At 44.8% G+C, this 23,407-nt stretch overlaps 2 protein-coding genes across 2 annotated transcripts; both read left to right on the top strand.

The window, feature by feature from the left end:
- The first annotated feature begins 24 nt into the window (after positions 1-24).
- On the top strand, positions 25-19,208 carry slc22a15 (solute carrier family 22 member 15). Its single transcript, XM_086258717.1, has 13 exons — positions 25-234; positions 1,348-1,488; positions 1,578-1,710; positions 3,141-3,305; positions 3,405-3,534; positions 4,272-4,332; positions 4,975-5,141; positions 10,441-10,581; positions 12,814-12,899; positions 13,620-13,728; positions 14,131-14,203; positions 17,040-17,198; positions 17,336-19,208. The coding sequence occupies exons 1-13, from the start codon at positions 133-135 to the stop codon at positions 17,378-17,380; spliced, it is 1,512 nt and encodes a 503-aa protein (XP_086114843.1). The 5' UTR covers positions 25-132; the 3' UTR covers positions 17,381-19,208.
- A 371-nt stretch (positions 19,209-19,579) lies between these two features.
- On the top strand, positions 19,580-20,958 carry LOC147315722 (uncharacterized). The gene has a single exon (XM_086258020.1). It carries the CDS (start codon positions 19,580-19,582, stop codon positions 20,372-20,374), a length of 795 nt encoding a protein of 264 aa, XP_086114146.1. The 3' UTR covers positions 20,375-20,958.
- The last annotated feature ends 2,449 nt before the right edge of the window (positions 20,959-23,407 follow it).

Raw genomic sequence — 23,407 nt, forward strand, 5'->3', positions numbered from 1 at the left:
ACTCATGGTGTGTTATTTTACCTCCCAAAATCCGAGCGCGATAAAATGGCCGCCCGGCTCAAGCGAAGCCGGAAGTGCGCGGTGGAATATTAGCTTGCGCAGATCCTTCCACTCAGGAACGCGCACAGCTGCATGAATGTCTCACCTGTGATGGATTTAGAAGACGCTTTGAAGCTCGTCGGAGAGTTTGGGCCCTACCAGAAACGAGCGGTGGCTGTCCTCGTCCTGACGCAGGTGAGCGGATGTGAAAATTAGCGTTTAGTTCGCGGGAAATGGCGGCAAGTGTGCGCGCAGTAACGTAGTAGCAGTTAGCTTGAGTAGCGCATACGTGGCTTTCAGGAATTTAACTGTGGACCCTCAACAAAACGACACATTTATGACTTAATTTAACACATTTTTTTTATTACGGTTTCATTACTATAACACTACAACATCGAGCTGTAACTACAAGCTCACATTTTAGCGATGTGCAGAAGGGCTGCTTTTCCAGGCAGTGAAGTGCTCTCCAGATTGCCTGCAAGAAACTACTAAAATAATGTTTCCTTGTGTCATGTCAAGTTGCACTTTACTCCTAGTCATATTTTGATTTTCTTTAGATATCTATTCCAGCCATCCTTTAATTCGGCCAAGTATTTAAACTTGTAATAATCGTAGCTAGCCTTTTTATTGCCGCTGTGATTTGGCTACGCTAACGGGCACCTGTTATTTGTTTTACACGATTATTCAACCAAAATGGCGCAGACACAGCTCAAACAAAAGCCGACGCTTTTCTAAGCACCTAAAATATCCCAGTATAGAAAAAATATCTCCACACTTTGATATATAGTTACGTAAAAACCATTTAACGACGGACTAGATTTTTTTTAAAGTGGAGTTTGGTTTAAGCGTTAATCTAACCCTCCATCTAGCTAGATGTACTTCAGTTTACTCAGGCTTGAAGAAAAACACAGTTTCCCTTATTTTGACAGGATTTATTTGAGGACCGACGTTAATGATTTGCACTGATTAAGCTGACATACCTGGTATGATGCTTGTATAGGATATGTCCATATATTGTTTACATTGATAGTTTTTTTTATTGTGCTTCACAGATTTTGCAGTTAGCCATATCACATTCCTTTTAAAAGCCATCCCTGTGTTCATAAGTGTGTGTTACAACTGGGAGGGCCCGTTATTTTCACCTGTGTAAGCAGGGACATTACCCCTGTGTGACTCAGGTGTCTAAGATGAATGCAGTCAGGTTTCGGTCCTATGTGTGAACAGTTTTAACCCCACATTAACAAAGCCTCTAATTTTTATAAAAAGTCTGCATGTGATGACCCCAGACTGTGTGTCTGTTTGTTTCAGGTGTACATGGCCTGTCAGTCCATGCTCATCGTCCTGGTTGGTTTTACACCGGAGTACCGCATCGAGCAGCTGCATCAGGACGGCGTCCCTGTGAGCCAGCACGTCACCTTTACAGAGAACGTCGACTCCATCGTGACTGAGGTGAGAGCGGCAGACTCCTGCAGGATGCTCATCCGGCTAACCTGAGAGCCCACAGGTGAAACCTGCCTCCTGTCTCTGTGTTTCCTCAGTGGTTCCTCATCAAGCAGCAGGCCTACAAGGTCAGCCTCGCCGGGTCGCTCTTCTTCGCCGGGCTCCTAATCGGGAACGTCGTCTTTGGGCCTCTCTCGGATAAGATTGGCCGGAGACCCGTTTACCTGACAGGTGAGGTTGAGGCTGATGACAGTTGCATTGTTCATGAATACGTCTGTGATGTTAGTGAGCGTTCATGTTTTGCTGTTTATAGGTTTGCTGTATTTGTCCCTAAAGCTTGAAACTCTTTGTTTGCCGCTCTTGTTTTTCCTCTTGTAGCCCGGAGGCCACAGTTTTATGACTGATAATAAAATGACATCATTCAGTGCGCGTGGCTGCGTAAACTGCTCGCTGACCCTGCGATTAATTTTTGGGTTTTTTAGGCTTCGGGTTTTGTATCACTCTGCTTCCTGTTGGAGGCCGGGCCCTGCACCAGCTACAGATTTCTGAGGGTTTCTTTAATCGCCTGCCAGACTCTGAAGCATCTGCTTGAAGATGTTGGAGATCTTCAAATGCACAAAGATAAATAATTATGTAGTAAAAGAGAAGGTTATCAGTCTACACAGGCGTGCTTCTTTTCTCGCATGGCTGCAAACCAACAGGCAGCTCACAGGACGTTAAACTTTATTTATAGAGCTCCAGTTTACAGCGACAGTGTTTTTCAGCTGTGTTGTGTTGTTAGTGGCTACAGTGAGAGACGGTTTGTTGGATTTCTCTGTGTTCACCTCAAAGCACTTTGAGCCAACAGCTGTTGTGTTGCTTTGTAAATTAAATTGAATTGGAAAAAGCAGAGAGCTGCAGCTGTCATAAGTTTTTGTAACTAATTTGTCTCAAATGTATCGAGTCTTTAGGTTTGCATTGTTAGGGGCGTGGCCTCTTTGACTGACAGGTAGCTGCTAGCTGTGTGCTCGGCTTCATCTCGGCTAAGAGTCCCTGAACTGGACCTGGACACAAATGTTTTGAACGAGCTCACATGTTACTGAGCACGACTGAGATAAAGGAAGAAACAGGAAGTGAAAGTCAGTCGTGTTATAAACTGGCACATTTTGAAGAGAGTTTGAGTTATTTTCTATTTGTTTTTGTTTTTTTTCGGTGATTCTCCAAAAATCTGTCAGAAATTTAATGTAATCTTTGATTGCACATCTGTTAACGACTAATCGACCACGGCTTCATCTGAAAATCACGAGATCATTAGTCTTTGATCTTTATTTGCATGAATTTGGCTGCAGACTCTGTCCTCGGTGCCACAACAGGCCATAAATCATTAAACTTTTGTGGTCTCCTGCTCGTTGTGCCTCAGTCTGATTGTGTCAGTGCTGCTGCTCGTACGGTTCTGTTTTTAAAAATAAGATATAGAAGCGTTAAATCTGAATTTTTGCCAGAGGATCTGCTGCCTCTAGTCAAACGAATTCTTCTGTTTCTTCGGAGGCTTGTTGGACGTGTCTGCACATGACGACATACATTAAAATCCTTTAAATTCCTCCTCATCCTCATCTCTCGTGTGTTTCTCCTTCTCCCTGACTAAATGTTGTCCCTCTCCTCCTCCACCTCCTCCTCCACAGGCCTGTTCTTTGAGGTCGTCTTCGGCTATGTGACCGCCTTTGCGCCCAGCTATGAGGTCTTTGCTGCCTCTCGTTTCCTGGTGGGGTTGATGAACGGCGGCATTGGACTCGTTTGCTTCGTCCTCACGCAGGAGTACGTGGGCAAGTCCTACTGGGCCATGACGGGTAGGAAACCACCGGCACGGTCACATTATTTACTTGGCAGGGCTTTAATTCTAGGTGTTAAAGATTAATAATCTCGATCCCTCGTCTTCCTTCTTTCAGGGACGCTGACCAGCATGACGTTTGCCGTCGGCATCGCCCTGTTCGGCGCCCTGGGCTACTTAATCCAGCCGTGGAGGAGCTTGGCGACGGCGGCCAACTCGTCCGGCGTGCTCTTCTTCCTGCTGTCTGTGTGAGTACACACCCCAGAGAGACGAGTCGCCCCACACAGCCACGAAAAACCAGTAAAGTTTGTGTTGGATGTTTGGAAGCATCAGGGCGACGTCGTAAACACACAGAGCTCGTGTTCTCCTGGGATTTAAACCAGGAAGGTTAACAGTTTATTGATACGCTCAGCTTTATAGTGTTAATCTGTAAACACCACAGAGAGAACAGGCATCTAGGCTCTGCACACAAAGGCTGTGAAGCTTCCTGCTACAGCTCTGATCGTGGAGACTGATGGTCCAAACGGGTTCAGGCACTGTCAGGGCGCCTCCCTTTGGAGGTTTTCCAGCTGCAGCCAATAGGAGGAGACCCTGGGTTAGACTGGGAGAGATTACATGCATCTTGCTTGGCCTGCGATGAGCTCCGGACCTTCCTGCAGGAGCTGGAAGTGTGATTTAGGATGAATGTAAGGAATGTGGATGGAAAGGTTTCATACAGAGGAGGGAGGGAGGCTCTGTGTTATAAATACACTGGGAATCGTGCACAAAGTGTGGATCTTGTATTATTATGTTTGAGTTTTTGATCAGCACCAGATGGGTTTTTTTCCTCATCACCGTGGAAATGTGTTTACATTAATGAATCTGTGTGAAATAAATGCTTTGGCTGTTTCTGATTGTGACATTCAAATGTTTCTGCACTCGCTGTGTCTGTAAAATGAACCAAACACACCCAGTGATGTCCTCCTCTCATCCTCTGTGGTTGCAGCACTCTTCCAGAGTCCCCTCGTTGGCTGTACTCCCAGGGCCAGGCGGAGCGAGCTGAGGAGGTAAACACGATGAAGCATTCCTGAGCCGCTCTGTGAGAATCTCCCGGGATTTAGAAAAATGCACCTCTGCATGTTTGTGTGAATCACAGATATTTAAAACTGAGAAGCTGAAAACGTGTGAACAGACCCTCCTTTACTCCGTTCATCAGGTGCTTTTAAATGTTTCAGTGAGCTGAGAAACCAGCTTTTAGCCTCAGTAAGCTCTCCAAAGGTTGGAGTCTGAAGCGCTCGTGATTAGATGTTTTCTCCTCCTACACTCAGAGGAGGTTTGGGCGAGGACGCTGATATCGTCTGACCTCAGTGGGGAAAAACCAGCAGGAAGCAAAAGGAGGGAGAATGAGGGGTTTGACAAAGGCCTGCACAGTGTTAGAAACAGCAAACAGAGGAGAGCTGTTCTGTCGAGGGAGAAAAGTTAGCTTTAAGTGTGAATGGATTCAATGCAGATAAACCTGCAAAGCTGCATTTGATAGAACTGCAGACTCCAGGTTCGAATCCTGACACTTTCCCTCTAAAGACTGGAGAGAAGTGCGAGCTAAAGTAAAGTCACATCAATCGACCCGTTGGGTCTGCGCGTCCCGTTTCCTTTGTTCACTTTCAGGAACACCGAGCATCACGTGGCTGATCCTGGGTTCTGCTTTATAGGTCCTGCGTTTTATGGCGAGCAGGAACGGCAACGCCGTGAAGCACCTGATGCTGCAGCGCGTTGGTGTCTCTAAAGCCGGTAACCACAAAAGCCGAGGCGCCGGCGTCCTGCAGCTGATCATCCACCCGGTGCTCCGCCTGCGCACGATGGTGCTCATGTATGTGTGGTGAGTATAAGGAGAGATGTTGGAGGGTTTAACCCTCGGCTGCCTTCAGAGGAACTGCAGCTCGGAGCACTTTTAATACCGCATAGGTTTCTCCTGCTTTCATGTCCTATTTAATTACTAACTATACTTTTAGAGTTTGGATGTGTTTTTATAAGTTGAGAGTCAGGAGCGAAGCGCACATGTTGGCTCTTTTGTTTCTATGTAACTTCTGGGATTTAAACCCTGCACTTCCTGTTTTCTAAACCGGCGCTGCCACTGCGTACGAGCGTTTGTGACGGCCGTCCTGAAATTAACTTTTGTAGTTCTGCTGTAAATTTGGTCATTTTAACGTTGCAGGACTGAGTTTAAAAGTAAAGTCTCAGAAACTGTTTCTGCTCCACATCAGCTGATCAGAGTTAGTTCAATTAACTGCGAGTTTATTTCCCCCGATTTAAGCACCACCCTGGGATCTGACCCGGACATGGTTCAATTCAATGTTATTTACACAGCGCCAAGTCACAACAACAGTCGCCTCAAGGCGCTTTACATTGTAAGGTAGATCGTACAATAATACATACAGAGGAAAACCCCAACAATCATATGACCCCCTATGAGCAGCACTTTGGTGACAGTGGGAAGGAAAAACTCCCTTTTAACAGGAAGAAACCTCCAGCAGAACCAGGCTCAGGGAGGGGCGGGGCCATCTGCTGTGATTGGTTGGTGTGAGAGAAGGAAGACAGGATAAAGACATGCTGTGGAAGAGAGACAGAGATTGATAACAAGTGTTTACTGACCCGTCATGGAGGCTGTGACACTTTGGGGCGGATCTGGTTCTGGGTGGAGCCTCTGCGGAGGATTCAGGTCATTTTCAGACTCAGACTGTGGCTGTTAAACGTTTGACATGATTTAATGAGTGAAATGTAATCAGATTACAATCAGACCATCTGCAGGATACGTTTTAAGTAAGAACTAAATCTATTTAAAGTCATTTCAGCCTCATCTTCACTCAAATGTTCCCATGAAAGATCCAGCAGTGCCACATTTTTCCATCAGTGTGACTGATTAGGAACAAATCATTGATTATTGATCAGTGATGGGTTTATAATAACGAGTCTGCCATGTGCTCGTACATTTGGAATAATGTCCACACCCACAGCTGTGACGGTGCCTCCTTTAAATCTTTATTAAAGCATTTCTTCTCCTTGGTGTTCGGCTCCAGCGTGACATCGTTTATTCTCTGCTTTGACTTTTAAACATTTTTGTCCCATTTTATTTCTTGTTGTTTTATTGTTGCTCTATAAATACATCTGACCTCGTCCTCATCTCAGGGTCACACTCGGCGTTTCCTGGAAGTCGCTGCTTGATGACATCCTGCAGGTGTCAGAGATTATGACTCATGAGCACAGGGTTGCTGGTTTAAATCCTGCTGCTATGAACAAACACAGTGAGTGGGTGATAGTTGATAAGTTGAGTAAATGCATCCCTGCACAGACGTTTCTTGTTCTTTTAGTTTGTGTGTGAGCTCTGGTGTCGGTCTGTATTTCAGGCTCAGTAACGTCAGTGTCGCTGTGACTGACGCTCATATTTTTATCACTTCTGTCATCATCATGCTGCTGATACTGAAAGTGCTTCTGTTTCCACTGCAGTGACTGAATATTCTGTTTCAAATACGTGCTCTCTGCTGTCAGCACAGGCCTGGAAGTCTTCTTCAGGGCTTTCTGTCCTCCTGTTATCTCCTGAGGAGCTGATGTGATTGGGTTGATCTTTGTTAACGTCATCCAAACCCAGAGTGCTTTCTCCTGGATAATCTGCTGCTCCACAAAGGAGGTTGTTCATTTGTGATCTTTTGTCCAAGTTTAGGTTTTCTTCCTCGTATCACCAACACCTACTTTCATCTGCAGAAGCTTCATCGTCAGCCTGTGTAATCCATTCAGAGTTATTCCATCTGCTTTAGAGATGAACTCAGATGTCAGGGCATTAAAGCTGGTATGGACCCCGTTTACAGGTCACCGTCCTAAAGATCAGCTGATCAGCACGTTTTATCACACTGACAGTAGCAGGTTTATTGACACATTTGGTCAGATTTGATGAAATTGTCCCATGAGGTGCAGCTCGGTCTGTTTTTAGGATTATTCTCTGATTTGTCATTTTAAATGCACGTCAGAAAGAAATGGGAGAAACGTTTAAAACTAATCTGGATCCCAGAGATTCGTCTGGATGCAGCGACTGCGTTCCTGCTGGGTGACCCGAACTAGGGGTGGGCGATATAAACGATATAAATTTGGCCAACGATAGATTTTGACTATAACGCTCTATTGCGATAGCGCATGTTGATGATGTCATCAAACTGCGCCTGTTTCGGTCGAAAGCATCGCAGCGGCTACAACCATTATCATCTGCAAATTATGGCGGGCGGCAAGAGATGAAGCACTTTTGAAATATGGGGAAAGCCAAAAACTGCGCTTCCTCCACTTCCGTAACATTGATTCATTAATGTTGAATTCTCTGGCAGCTGCTCTGTTCCCATGTTGTTGCAGTATATTAATAACTAACCTCGTATTGTGGATGAATAATCTCAGTTGTTCTCCTGACTGAAGTTTGGCCCGTGTACAGCATCCTGCTATGCGATTGCATTTGTCCCAAACCACCAGAATACGTCACGTTAACTTTTATCGAGTGGAAGAAAAAGTTGGCGTTCATCCTCCAGCTTCACTGTGCTAATGTTATGCTAACATAGCTGTGTCGCTAGCAATCACGTAGCACAACATTATATACCAGGTAGTCCAACTTCAGTAACCCTGCGAACGCCACTGCTGTTTAGTTTTCTGTCTTCATTTATGTTGGAAGTGGTAGCAGAGCTGTACGTTTGAATTAGTTTCAAAAATCTCTCAGTCAGAACATGCTATGAAATGTTTAGGTGGAAGCTAGCGAGCTAACTTCCTGTTAACTTCTAACTCCGTTAAATTTAATAACTTCTGTTTTCATGGATGCCTGGATGTTAAACTTAATTGTTACACCTGGTAAAGCAGCAACGCTGATGATTTTATTAAAGATGAAAGAATTTAGACCGTTTTTAACTCTCAGTGTTGTTTGACTTTGGGACCTGAAACGGACGGAGTTTTGGACCCAGATTACTCCGCGAAGCTCCTCCCTACGGCAGCCGTAATGCTCTGACAATCCATCAAGCAGTGCGGCTTACCAAAGTTGTACTAAAACATTTTTAACAGATTTCTGCAGCCAAAATCTGTTCGAGGTCAGTAAGCACAACCAGAATTCATACATAAGGCACACTGTCGATTTTTGACAAAATTAAAGGATTTTAAGTCCTTATAGTGTGGGAAATATGTTATACAGAAGAAAAGAATATATCGCGATATATATCGTTACCGCACATGCTTTAAATTATATCGCGATATGAATTTTAGGCCATATCGCCCAGCCCTAACCCGAACAAACCTAATGTGGGGCAAAGGGAATGTTTGTTAGGGACATGTCAGAGGTTAAAGGTCGTCTCATGTGTGTTGGCTGGATCTAGTTTGGATGGTGCTGAGTGTTATGGTGAAACTCCAGCCTAGGGTGAGTCCTGTATGTGGCCATGGTTGCAGGGTGTAAGCTAAGGCGGAGGCCGTTGGATGTTTCCTGTGCAAATGCCTAGAAAGGAACTGGTGTGATTTTTAGGCTTAGCAGATTATTACCACAGCTTTTTGTTGCAACGTCTCTTGTGTTTTTTTTTTTTTGTTTTTTTTTAGCTAATCTTTAGAGAAAACGTGTCTGTGGTGGATTCCCGGCTGTCGGGCTGCTTTCACCTCTTGTGAAGGAATAAAGAGCACGAAGAAGAAGAAGAAGAAGCTGCTTGTGTTGGAGGCAGAGAGAAACTTTGTGGGTTGAATAAGCATCCACACGTAGGCTGTGTCACTGTGGAAATTCTAACAGGAACAGGAAGTCTCTGTTTCCCGGCACTTCTGGACATTCCACAGAGTGAGCGCTTTGATAGGAGCACCTCTTGAAGGCCAAAACACAAAGAGCGCAGTCATACCATCATATGTTATCTCATGGGAGTAGACGCATGTAGGTCATGTATTCCAGACCTCCAAACATCCAGCTCGCTCCTCTTTTTGCTTTAGCTTTGCTCCTCTTCCTCACTTCTCTTCGGTTCATCTCCTTTGACTTATTGATGCACACAGACTCGGTCGGGCGGTGCAGGGTGACGCTTTGTGATGGAAGCTGAGCCGTGTTGTGCTCTCGTGTGTCAGTCTCTGTACGCTCCTGCATTTCCTCTTTTCTCTGCAGTAACAGTTGAACCTGTTGTTTCTGCTGCTGCTCGGCGTAACCTTTAAATAAGCATGTTCATAACTGAGCCGCTGCAGTTTGTGGTTTGTTGCCATGTTTGGATCCGTGCGTCACACCTGCTGCCTTCGTCCCTGAGAAAAGGCTCTGACGCTGATCTTTGCTCAGCTTTTACACTTTCTGTATCGCTCACAGACTTCATCTCTTTTGCTTTTGTGCTCAGTTTAAGTTACAGCTTGAGTGCTGCAGGCCTCTAACCTCAGCAGCTGATTCATTCTTTTAGAGAAGTGGAGCAGCTCGGGCTGACTGATTTTCCCACACTTCAGACCTTTTGCGTCTTCTGATGTGTTTATAGCAAACAGCAAAAGGTCGAAGCTTCTGAACGTACACAGAGTTAGCACAACAAACAGGATTTCACCTTAAACACGTTTGCTCTGCTCGTCCTGTGAACACATCTTTTAATGACTCACACGCAGTCGACCTGCTGACGTTCTCCAGAAGATCCCAGTGATGTGAAAACATTTCTGAAGGATTATAAGGAATAAAAAGACAAAATAACCCTTAAATTAAAACAAGCAAGATCTGAATTTAACCATAAAATAAGTAGAAATGATGCAGGACGGCATCATTGAAATCGATACCAATGATCAGTTTTTTCTTCTAATACACTTAAACAACCACATGTATGTGAAACAAAAATGATCTGAAGGTCTTATACTGGGGGTTTTCCAGTATTTCCAAAAATATAAAATGCATCACAGAAAAAGAAGTTTAAAGAGAAGTAACAAGCGGAAGTAGCTAAATAAAGAAATCCTCAAATAAGTAGGCGTCTGCTGCACAGTCAGCAGAACTGATGCTGCACAGTCGTTTCTTTGCTCTGTTAACGAGTCGTCAGTTTGAACAGTTTCAGGTTCATGAACTCGTTTGTTTCTTCTGTCTTTTTCAAATATTATCAACAAACATTTTGTGTGTGTGTGTGTGTGTGTGTGTGTGTGTGTGTGTGTGTGTGTGTGTGTGTGTGTGTGTGTGTCAGGTACGCCTGCAGTCTGGTGTACTACGGGCTGACTCTGGGGGCCGGCGAGACGTCTGGTAGCCGTTACGTTAATGTGGCGATGTACGGCCTCGTGGAGCTGCCGGCATACCCACTCTGCATATACTTCATCAACAAACACTGGTGAGACACACACACGACACTTGCTGTGTGATTTTTAACTGTGACCTGTGAAATATGTGAAGAGGATGGTTCCCGCCACACTCCTACCTTTGGTGTAACTGTAGCTGTGAGCCGGCGTCCTCGCTCAGCTGTAATGTGAGCTGCTGCTTTTACTTGATGGATGTAGACAGCAGTAAGAAAATAATTTTAAAAAGATCCTACATCAAACAGGGTTCATTGATTTTATTTATTTAACTGAGGGAAGCACCGGTGCCTCTGCCCGACCCTCCTCCTTGCAGCCCCTCCTGGAGGTGGCTGCTGGTCCTGTGTGGTAGCATGAGCCCTTGGTTCATAGAGGTCTTTTAGATCATGTTTAGCCTTTCACAGCGACCAGTTTGGCTTAGGAGACTTTATCAGGAGCTTCCAATGAAACAGGTCTGGGATCAGTCAGGCCCCAAACTAGAGATGGCACGATACCACTTTTTTATGTCCGATACTGATACCGATATCATAAATTTGGATATCTGCCGATACCGATATGAATCCGATATAGTGTTTTTTAATCAACAAAACTGTTTTTTAAATATCTTGCTGCATTTTGTATAAGTTCATACTCAAGTTTAAAACAACAACTACACTAAAGCTATTCTGTTATACCTGTATGCAAAAAAAAAAAAAAAATTTCATAGTTCAGCAATACTGATCAATCTAATAAACTTAAACCTACACCATCCTCCCTATTCTGGTATTTTAAAGAGTACTTAGCGTAAATATTAAGCAACCTAACTAATAGGGTTCCAACTCCCAGCAACAACAAAAATAAACAAATAAAAAATAGGGAACCACCCCTCACGCTCCACCTCATGATGCTTAATCGACGTAATCAACCTTAATTTGATGCAGTGTGAAAAAAAATGCACAGAAATCAATTATTTTTCAAGAAATATTAAATAGATTCAACATCTTTCTTCAACAAAATTGCAGACTGCACAGATGGTACCTTCCCAAAGGAAAAAGTACTATAGCTTACTAGGGTATATATATATTAGACTTAATAGTTACTATATACAGTAATGGACTTCTATTCATTTTACATCAAATTAAAACTTTGGGTGTCAGATAATTATTTATTAAAAGCTCGACATTTTAAATGAGAATAAGAAAGAAAAGTATGTCTTTGTGCCCCCTTTTCCCTGTTCGTGCCCCCTTTTCCCTGTTCATGCCCTATCGGCCCCCCTGGCTAAACTTTGCTAGATCCGCCCCTGCACAGTTACCAGCGTCAGCTACGTAGAAAAAGATCCTCGAGTAGAAAGTAATAATAAATACATTCTAACAACAGCTGATCAAGCTTAAACGTGCTGCTGTTGTTCAGCCGCTGGTTTCCTCTGTCTGGTGCAAAGTGGGCCAAAAGCAAACAACAGAGAGGGACTCGCAACAGAAAAGCCGATCAGCTGATCGTTAAGCAGTTTCATGATTGAAGTAGCAGCAGGAGAGGCAGTCGCTTGTTAAGCTTAACGCAGGAATGCTTTACAAACATTCAGAGGTGGACTTACACACTTACTTTACTTCTCTCGGGGATAACTTTGTCGGAGATGAAATGCCGGGTTGCTAGCGAAGCTCCACATGCTATCCAGACCACCGACAGGTCCCGCATGCCACAGCTGCTCTATCACGTGATGCATACTGCTCTGACGTGCTAACGTTCTGAGGTGAGTTACGGCGTGTTGCAAGTTTTGTGAGGTGCTTTCGTGATATTTAATGGATCGGATTACATTTTTTTATTTTTCTCCGATATCCGATCCAGTAATTTAGGTCAGTATCGGACCGACACGTAATATCTGATCGGTCCATCTCTACCCCAAACCCCTCGCAGCTCTCTAGGGTTCATACACCAGCGTGCCTGGTCAGAGAGTGAAGGTGGAGCTGTGGATTTACTGGCTGATCTACGATCCTGCCCTCAGCCGTGGCTGTGAGCTGTGGGTAGTGACCGACAGAACAAGACTGAGGATGCAAGCTTTAAATGAGCTTCTTCCACAGGGTGTGTGACTCAGCCACAGCAATACAGGGATGAGCTCTGAGCAACTCGTCCAAAAACAGCCTGTTTGGATTTTAAATTGTTAGTCAAACTTTTTGAAGCTGCGCTCGAACTTCTGTGGAGCCTGTGTGAAAAACCTCACTTTGCTTCCTGTTTTCTGTTGGTCTTCCTGCTGCTTACTCACTAACTCCTGCATGAATGTCTGTCTCGTCCTGCAGGGCTGGGCGGAGGAAAAGCATGGCAAGCTTCCTGTGCCTGGCTGGCTCCGCCTGCCTCTGCACCACCTTCATTCCTGAAAATGCAGGTGAGGCTCTGATATTCGACGGCACTGCAGAGGAATATGTGCAGCTGCAGGAAGTAGTCGTCTTCAGACATGTTTGCACTGCTCACGTTGGGTAACACCTACCAAGGTGCAGCTCTGCCGGTGCATGTATGAAAGAGCCTTTGTCAGCCTGACAAATCAGTGACTTCACTCTGAAGTAAAGAGGAAGTGAGATGAAACCTGCGTCTGTAACATATTTCAGTCCAGTGGAAAAAAAACTGCAAAAGGCTTGTTTAGGTGTTAAACACTTGGCATAAAATACTGATTTCCATATGCATGGATAGAAGTGTCACAGTGTGTGATTGTTGTGTAAGCAGAACAGAATGATAGTTATGCCTCGCATAGTGCAAGACATGAAACCGGTTAAACCAGCACATCTTTGCACCTTTCTGCTGCCGGCTACACATGCTGTGTTTGGAATAGCGGGCGAACTGATGCACATTTCATCAGATAATAAACTGCTTGCATTCTTAAACATGAAGCAGATTTTATTGTAATATTTAATAAATTGTCTTGTGTGAATAATAAACCACACAGGTTGCATGAAAACTTTTTTGGTGCTGCAGATTTGTAGCCGTCAGTTTAAGGGTTCAGAGCTGCAGGTTTGTGACATCATTAAGCTCCTCGGGGAGGGAACGAGATGAGTTTTTGCTGTGAGGTGAACAATCAGAACAAGCTCTCAGTTTGAGTTTGTGTTGGCAGGAGCTTTGCTGAGTGTGACGTCGTTGGCGCTTGTGGGAAAACTGATGGTCAGCGCAGCGTTCAACATCGCCTACGTCTACACGTCCGAGCTCTACCCCACAGTCATCAGGTGAGCCGGGTGCATATTTACGTAGTTTCTGTTGGTCACATTCATAAAAACGTTGCTGTTAATGAGACCTGGGTGGGCGTTCAGTCGGCGTCCAGGAACAAAATATTGAGCCTTTTCTGCGTCGTCTCCTTTTCTGTATGTTGGGTCAAAGCTAACTGTAGCATCAACACAAGCTCAGAAACTTTTAGGAAACGTCTTGTCTTTTAATCTGAAACCGACGGGATTAAAGCTGCTGAGATGCCTCCAGAGTTTGTAAATGTCTCATTTCGGTTGAAGCCAGATTAAAAGCGTCACACTGGCACAGACCTTCAATTAAGTGATAATTCCTGTGTTTTCAAAGTCAGCGTGTCCTAAAGCTGTGCGCTCGGACTGATTTTAACGTGCACGGATTGTTTGTTTCAGGAACGCTGGGCTGGGAGTTTGTTCCATGTCCTGCAGAGTTGGAGGAATCCTGGCACCGTTCGTTCCTTCCATGGTAAGGCTGTGAGTGTGAGAGAGGTTAGGAGTAAATGCTCTGGAACAAGCCTGAGCCAGCAGCAGGAAGCACTCGATCTGATCTTCAGAGCCACTCAGCAGCTCTCAGGAACCAGCAGACGTTTAAATGTGAGTTTAAAATGCAAAACAGTGAAATATGTGAGCGCGACCTGTGACTGTGGGAGGCTGGTGTTTTCACATGAAGCTGTGAGCCTGAAAAGGCAGCAACCAGCTCCCCGTTTGCAGTGGTAACAGTATCACTTCCTTTTTCAGCATTTCCTGTTTGGAGCTGTTGTTGGCATGGAGATCAGATCATTAAAAACAGGGTTTAATAATAAAAAAGGAGGGAAAGTGATGATGAAGAAGGGCATCTGGTAGCTTGTAAATGTTGTTCTTTTAGGAGATTTTATTTTGAAATGTATTTTGTGCATCTTGGTATAAATATTTTAGCCGGTGTGTGCAGGGGCGAGAGGACGAGGCGCCGAGTCGCCCCGTTTGCTTCGTGCGGTTGCATTTATGCCTCATACATAGTAAAAGTATCAGCGAGGCCTGTGGGGGTTTCCGGCTCAGGTTTCTTAAAGTGTGAATCTTTGCATTCGACAGCTCAGCGGCTTCTTGCTAAAGTCTTGAGTTATTTATACTGGAGGGCGCGGTGAGCTGGGAGAACGGTTAGCCTGTCAGTGTTAGTGTGATGTCAGCCTGTGGTCAAACATCCATGCTTTCTGTACTCTGAAACGAAGCGGGGGAATTTTAAAAAGTGATAGACGGCGAAACCTCAAGTGTGCCAACATCCCCTCCACCAGCCCTGTCGTCTCTGTGGATGCAGCTCGTTTTTGTTAAAGGAAGGAAACAGTGTTTGTACTTCAACTTCAGAGGGAGTGTGCGCAGCGCCGCAGAGGCATTCAGTGTTCGCTGGCTGTTACGTCTCAATAAGTGAAGCATTTCCAAAGTGAAACCATCGAGACGCTGAGGGGAAAATCTGTTTGGTGGAGCTTTTAATGACTCACTGACTGCTGAAGTGTCGCCCTGACTACACCCTTCTGGGTGCGCGACGTCAGAGGCCAGAAATGCTGGAAAACGCAGCCGTGATCTTGGAAAGTCTGCTGGACTTATTGTCCTGCTGTGGTTTTGATCTGTGTTAGGCTGTTTCTGCAAAGTTATAAGGAAACGGAGTTCATGCAGCTCGTCTGAGTGACAAGGTCACACCTCATTCCAGGAAATCGTTTGCATTCACTGGCTGATGCAGTTTTACTAATGACCTCACCGATTCACACATTCCTGATTAATGTGTTGCAGGTTTTCCTGCCTGAAAGTTTATCCGTAATGATTTATCCGCCCTCGTGCACCGTCCTGCTGTCGTTAACCACAGGTCTGATTTATAAACACACGCTGTGCTTTGTGTACTTCGTACCTGCTGCGTTTCGCTTTCACACGAGTTAAATTTCTAACAGATCAAAGTGTGTAAACATATTAGTTTCACAGGGAAATAAAATCCTGTCAAACAGTCACATGTGACACATGAAAGTAGAAAATGACTGTTTCGGTTTCTTCTGTTAATGTGTCACACTGACCTTTGACCTCGTTTTGTCATGTGCTCCAAACCTAAATAAACAGTGACCTCTAGTGGTGATACAGGGAAGCTCAACGAACATGCGTTTACAGAAATCTCAGCTAAAAAGCTCCTAATGTTCTTCTTTTAAAAATATATGTAATCTCCTGCAAGAACACCGTCTGCAACTTTCTGTCACAGCTGCAGTTTCCTGTTGCCGTGGCAGATAATTTACATTATTTTCATCTTATTTGCATTTCAAAAACAATTAAAAAACAAAATACCGAAGCTGTGAAAGCAAAGTCGACCGTGTCTTTTGAAGAGCCTTTCTTTCCATAAAAGCACGATTGATAAACCTGAGTGTTGATCGCGTCCTCGTGGCAGTAGATATTCGGAGCCCGAGCGCGGGACCTTTAATCAAACGGCTCATCCAGGCTGTGGAGTTTATCTGAACGGATGAAGGTCGGCTTTTTACCCACAAACCTCAGCTTCTCATTCGTTAATGGTGTTTTACAGAGTGTGAAGGCAACACTCACAGACGCAGGAAAACCTGACCTCAGGAGGAGCAAACGATACGAGACGGATTACATTGTGAAATGTTGGCACGAGGGGAAAAACGAGCGACTCTCATTGTTGTGGAAAAGGCCGGCGTGTTTATAAAAATCTCCCATCGTTTTTCGTGCTCACGAGATTTCTGCAGAAAGTAGAGACCTGTGTCACTCGGTCTTATCCAGAGATTTGCTGAAGAAGAAGATTTTGCTCAACAAAGTAAAACCAAATATTTAGTTTCACAGTTGGATGTGATTTCATTTTCTCAGTAATCTTGTAGGAGGTCCGATTCCTTGGAGTGTTTTTGTAGGAACTGGAGACACGTTATTGAATCACATCTTAGTTATTGCTTTCTTACCTGCACTTTGTCCCCAATAAACATCACACAACTCCAAATGAGTCTGAGTGCAGACTTTATCTGTGCTGGCACATGCAACATTATGTGACAGCAGGAATCTCTCCACAGGTCGAGGCGGAGTGCCACATCTGTCTAACCTCTTTTAGCTCTGATGCTGCTTTGCTTCTTTTTCAACCTTTTTATTAAAAAACCACTTTTTTTTTATTTGATCCCCCAGCAGGACATAATTAAGGATCTTTTCAAACAATTTGCTCTTGATTTATGTTTTGATCTCACTCTTGGACCTTCTGATCAGTGTGTGTAAATATTCACTGTGTAAACACACGGGCTGAAGGGTTCAGACAGTAAAAGGTCCCGGTTGTGTGTCTGTGTGTGTCGCAGCGGGCCCTCCATACCTCCATGCCCTTCACCGTGTTCTGTCTGAGCGGCCTGTCGGCGGCCTGTTTGGGCCTCCTGCTGCCGGAGACCCTGAACAGACCAGCAGCAGAGACGCTGGAGGAGCTGGGCAGCCCGGGGCTCGGCCGAGTGCTGGAGAGCAAGGTGAGGCACCGCTGGGTGTTTGTGGGACGTTTCTGTTTCTACAGCCACAGCCGACGATCAAGTAACATAAAACCAGACGGTTCAGTCAGACAGATTTTCTTTTCTCGCTCATGTCCTTGTTTCCTCTCTGTCTGCAGCCTCTGTTGTATGAAGATGAAAGCTGTGCATCGACCCACAAATGAAGCTGGCGGCCTCGTCTTCATCGCTCAGAACCGCAAACGGTCCCGTTAATTAACGGTTTCTGAGCCGTCGTTCACTGCAGGAAGCGAAAACGCCGTCAGCTGACCTCGTAGGAAGACGCAGCGTCGCGGTCGATTCCTGAACGCTGCGGTGGCGAATTTAGAGACCGAGGACTGAGAGTCATGATCCGCTTTACATTCCAGATCCTGGGAATTTAACAAGAGGGACCAAAAACCTTTGACAGCTCCTGAAGCCCGACAGCATTTCCTCCAGTGACGTTTTTAGACTTCTGCTGCTTCAGGAGGAAATGTGTTAAAGACACTCTGCACCAGAGGACACCAGCTTACAGTCACTACAGTTTACACATAATCAGATTATTTATGTCAGCTGTGATTTTCTTCCAGACAGGAACTATTATCATTATTTTCACTCTGATTTAACGTCAGGAAAAAGGTCTAAAAGAAACTAAGAAAGTCATGAAAGGTTTCTCTGTGGTCAGAAACGTCCACACGTGTCAGGCTCAGACGATCCATCAGCTTCTCTTACCTCGATTTATCAAACACAAATAAAAACCAGGCTGGTTTAATTTAACTACATAATCAAACTCACTTTTATTTTTGATGGTGGACGATCTTCAGGCAGCTCAGTTTACTATGAATGGATTATATTCCCATCACTTTAATTCGCATTAATCATAATAGTTTTTATTATTAAGCCATTAAATGCAGAGCGTGGAATATGTAGAACAGGTCAGGGGAAGATGTTTGGTCCTGGACCAATCGTGTTTGAGTGTTCGACTGCACCCATGAATATCTGTGTGGGGACAGAAAATTTATGTTTATAGATTCATTAATAAACAAGGGAGAGAGGATGGAGCAGGAAGCCTGGTACGGGAACGACCCAGACGTTATTCCTTGTTCCCAAACAGCAGCTGATGGTGATCATGTGATCGTCTGTGGGCTTAGTGTTTTCATGTGTTTATCTAGGTAAAATCACCAGCTGTTTTTAACGTCAAGGACAGATGTTTTCCTTTTTTTCATTACTTAGTCATTTATCTGCTGATTTTTTTTTTACTTTTAAAGCGTCCGGGAGAGTCGAAAAAAACATCTCTCAGATGTGACGATGACGATGGTGAACCTAGAAAACCAGAAACAAGAAAACTTGATGTCCTAAGAATCTGTTTTTGTTTCCAGGTTTTAGATGATATGAACTGTTAAACGAGTGAAAAAGCAAACTGTACATTCGGTGTGAGGGACAATCAATTAAGGACAGGTTGCACACTGCAGCTCTGCAGCCTGGAGATCGGGCAGGAGCTGAAACCGGTCCTCAGATGTTTCCTCTGAAGTTCAGGACTGTGAGGCCAGTTTGATGCAGTCATTTTACAGTCTGCTTCGTTTCCTCTGTAACGTGAGAGACGCTGCCATTGGAGGAAAACTTGCAGCGATATGATCTATAAACATATTTAAAAAAAGGAAAGAAGCTCTGTGTTCTGCAAAGTTTCTTAAATGTGATTACTTCCTGTTTTTATTGATGTTGGTGTGTGTAACACACTCACGTCTGTATTCGTGCTGAAAGAGGCCTTCGGGGTCCTCTCCTTCAGCTGATGGTAATTAAATGAAAGTGTTCCAGCATTCCTCCTCCTGCCGTGCCTTCGACTGCAGCCTTTTACTGTGAAAAAGCACTTTGGAAAGTGTTAAACATCATCTGCCTGCAGATGTTTGATTCCCTGCTGTAAGCACTGTGTGCACTCTGTACATAGACTGTATGCACAGAGATAAATGATGCTCATGAACTGTTCTCTCTGTGATAAAGACAGTAAACACTTGAAAACTTCCTCGTCTCGTTTTTTCACCGTGAGGCAGATAAACGATGATTATGTTTCACTCTGCGGTATAACTTCAGGTTCATTAGAAATGTTCTGGTTTGTGTCCTGATGCTGCTTTTCAGCAGAATTTATCCCCAGCAGGTCTTTAAAAACAGGACTGTTACAGGTCGGTTGGTGGATATCGACACTCGGGGCTGACCGAGGAGACCGGCTGTCACGTGACGCTGCTGGATGCTGCTTCAGAACGACCATAAAGGGTTGCAAAGCTGTTTTAGGGCTCACTTCCTTGTTTCAAACGCCCACCAAAGGAAACCACAGATGGGACAAAACCAAAGACATCTGCACAGACCTGTCACTTCCGTGTTGATCTGTGAACATGGAGACATCGGCTGGTTTCTGGCTCCTCGCAGTGCTGCTGTTAGTCGGCTTCACTCAGGCCCAGACTGTGGAGAAGTACTTCAGGGTTGGTGAAACACTCCAGCTCAGCCCTCAGCCGGTCTCTGAACGGATCTACAGCGTCGTGTGGAAATACGGTAAATACCTGCTGGCTGAGTGGATGAAAGACCAGATTCCTCTGACATATTACAGCAGGTTTAATGGCCGAACCACTGTGAACACTGGCACAGGAGTGTTGGAGATCAGGAACATGACTGCAGCGGACACTAGACTGTATTCAGTGGAGATTAACAACCGGGTCCAGAGTCAGGTTTACAAGACAGTGGCGATCGAAGCAGTGCCCGAGCCTGAGTTGGAAGTGAAGCCGTTGGTATGTAGCTCAACCTCTGAGAGATGTAAACTGGTGTGTGAGGGAGATGTTAGCAAAGCTGGGCCTGTCGAGTACTTCTGGAAGAAGGATGATGGAGAATGGGAAAAGTCTGGAAAGAACACCGTGGAGATCATCAATGATGCGGAAACACAGCGTGTGGAAACTTTCTCCTGCAGAATAAAGAACCTGTTTAGTGAGAAAGAGAGCAACGCCTTCTCCAACGTGTTCTACCGAATAAAACCAGCAAACAGTGACGATCTGCACTGTGGACTCTGGGTTACAACTTTAGGTGCTGTGATGAGATCTCTGGCGATCCTCGCACTCTTTGTGGTGGTTGTCTACTTTCGGTGTCAGAAACTACAGACTGGCTGTAAATGCAGAAAAAGTGATGATGATGCTGTTTAAAATGAACTGTCACCTTTGACTTCCTGATGAAGAGTAAAGCACATCAGCTGTACTGAGAGGGAAGTTCATGTTTAGCTTTGTTAAACTGCTCTGCTGCATTTCTACAGTAAACATTATTTAGCATACAGTTATAGTCAGCAATGTTTGTAGTTTTCTTTGGTCTTCTCTGTCTTTATTTGTCCTTGTTTTGACCTTATTTTGGTAATCAGTTTTTTTCACTTCCTGTCTTTATCTATTTTTACTTTGTTCAGTTAGTTTTGCTTCTTTATTTCTGTGTATTTATACTTCTTTATGTATTTCTCTTGGTATTAGTGTGTTTTCCCACATATGCCCGTCATTCCTGCCCTCTTATTTATCTGGTCAGGATTCTGGACTTTCCTGTGTTTTGCTTTAAGAACTAAAAGCTCTGCTGTGGTTCATCATCCCTGTCTCACTGCTCCTGCATTTTAAACGCTGTGACGAGGCAGAAAAAGGTGGAAATATTCAGATGTTATGTGCTCAACCTGCACGAGCATCAGCTTTCGTCCCGCAGACAGAGAGCTGAGACGACGATGATGATGGTGAAATGTTTTGTCCTGCAGTTGTGGCACATGTTGATTGTACAGTGGAGGCTTTGCTGCTCGGCTGGTGATCACACCGTCACATTATCTCTGTTATGTGAGCTGTTCTGTAATAAATGTGTTTACTTGTCTCTGTCACTGCGTGTGAAACTTCCAGACAAAGATTTTCATTCCTGAATCCTCACAGAGGTGGAAGCGCCAATATTAAGAGGCTTTTTTTATGTTTTGCTTTGTAAAGCTTGCCACCACGAGGGGGCATGCTGTCCCAGTGAAAGCATGACTGCTGACAAAGGTTACCAGTACACCCTCTGCACTGGTCCCTCTGCATGCCGCTGCAGCATCACCACACAGTCACTTCTGTTTATGCCAGTTGTTAAAGAGCAGGAAGCTGCTGCAGTATTCTGCTGATGATAGATGATACTGCCACAGCTCAGCTATCACACAGACTCCAGGTTTACAGCAGAGGCTCATTTATGACTGCGCAGCCTCTCTGAGTGAGTCCTGAGCTCCAGAATTCAGATCTCAGCCTCCCAGAGCCCAAAAAGCCTCTTCAGCTACCAACAAAACACTTCGTTCTCATATCAGAAACACTTTGATTTTCTCTCTGAAAACAGCGAAGCAGTTCAGATCAATGAGCCGGAGCTGCAGGAGGATCAATGTCTTTCATGCAATAACAAACTCTGTTGGACGTTGCCTGGACTGTGTGGGGTCTGAGGACCGAGACTCAGGCGTGTAGGATCTCTGATCTACAGAAGACCGAAAGAAAGACTCCACGAAAGTCGCTTTGTGCTCACATGCATGTTCCTGCTCTGCATTAAAATACCCGTTGTCTATTACTGAGGCGCAGAAACATGCAGGGCTCAGCTGTAAACATGTGAGGGTAGGACTCGGTGAAGTTTGCATTAACTCTCATACGCTAAACATTCAAACTTCTCTTGTGTGTCTGTGCTGTGTATTCTGGAGATGCATACCACCTTAAAAGGCGGTCGCCTGAAAGTCACATCAGCATCTGAAATGTGTTAGTCACAGTTACAGAGTTCAGTTTATGCGCTCAGTGTTTCTCAACCTGCTGTGTCTGATAACTTTATTCATTTTATTCACTTCCTGTTTTACTCTGATGGTTAGTTTTCTGTCTCTGTCATGCGGCTTTACTTCATTTAGCTTTGAAAAACTGCTTACATCATCATGGTCCGCCATGTTTGTAGTTTTTTTTGGATCATTTCTTGTTTGTTTTTAAAGAGGTTTTGTGTCTTCTGTGTCTCTGTCAGTGGAAATACTTACTATAGAAAATATGACCAAGAGGAAGTAGATACACAGATTTACACACTGGAGAGACTCCAAGACTTCAGAGCCCCACAGGGGACATGGGAGAAAAAAAATTAAGACAGACTTTTGCGAGATCTCGCAAAAGTTTTGCGGGATCTCGCAAAACAAACTCGGGATCTCGCAAAAGTTTTAGCCGCATTCTTTGGCCTTCGACCTCCCGTTAGCTCGAAGCTAACGGGAGGTCGAGATCTACTACAGCCAGGAGGAACACCGCTTTCCCGGCACATCGTGCCTCGACCTCCCGGTCGGCTTCAAGCCGGCGTCCGAAGAATGCGGCTAAAACTTTTGCGAGATCTTGCAAAAGTTTTGCGAGATCCTAAGTTTGTTTTGCGAGATCTCGCAAAAGTCCGTCTTAATTTTTTTCCTCCCATGTCCCCTGTGGGGCTCCGTACAAGACAGATCCTCAGCGAATACTGGAAGTAACTGGAAATGACGGGAATTTGACTTTTTAAGCGAATGAGCCGAGTTTGGTACGAGAGATAAGATTTAAACCAGTTTAAGGGTGTGTCAATAATTCCACTTGAAGCTCGTCTGCTCTAAGATGTTATGAGATGTAGTTTCAAAGGCTGCACTCAGACCAAGCAGGTTAACAGACCCCAGCTGCACGTCACCCAAAATGGTTGGCCATTAAAATCAGGCTATTAGTCTTTCATTTGGGATAATTTAAGGGCGTCCCACAGGCAACAAGCACCGCCACCCAATCGGTGTGAGAAGCAGCTATGAGGAAGACAAATGTGCACCACCAACATGTGGATCCTGCAGGTGAAGAAGAAGAAAACTCTTTCCAGAGTTCTGCTGTAACCCATGGTTGTGACCAGCCATGGGGTCGTGACTCACTGGATGCAACCTGCCACCAACCAGCACAAACTGTGGTGTATTTGTGCTGCATCAGGGCGAAGCAGCTGACCGTCAAAGTCGTTCACATGGTTGTAAGCATCAGGAGGATTTTACTGACAAAATGTCAGCGTGTGACGCACTGGGATGAGAACATGCCAGTTCAGTGCGACCACACAGGGAACTGACTTCCTTTTCACAAATGGTTTCATGACAAGATTCACCGCATTCCCTGCAGGGAATCACTGCCAGCGCAGAAAAGAGGAAAAAGATCTCTGCCAATTTTTTTCTTTCACTTCTGTACCGATCTGAG

Source organism: Aulonocara sp. 'chitande type north' Nkhata Bay, linkage group LG13 (assembly GCF_057382095.1).
Source record: "Aulonocara sp. 'chitande type north' Nkhata Bay isolate Kocher_YH1m ecotype deep benthic linkage group LG13, A_spYH_male_GT1.1, whole genome shotgun sequence".
NCBI lineage: Eukaryota > Metazoa > Chordata > Actinopteri > Cichliformes > Cichlidae > Aulonocara > Aulonocara sp. 'chitande type north' Nkhata Bay.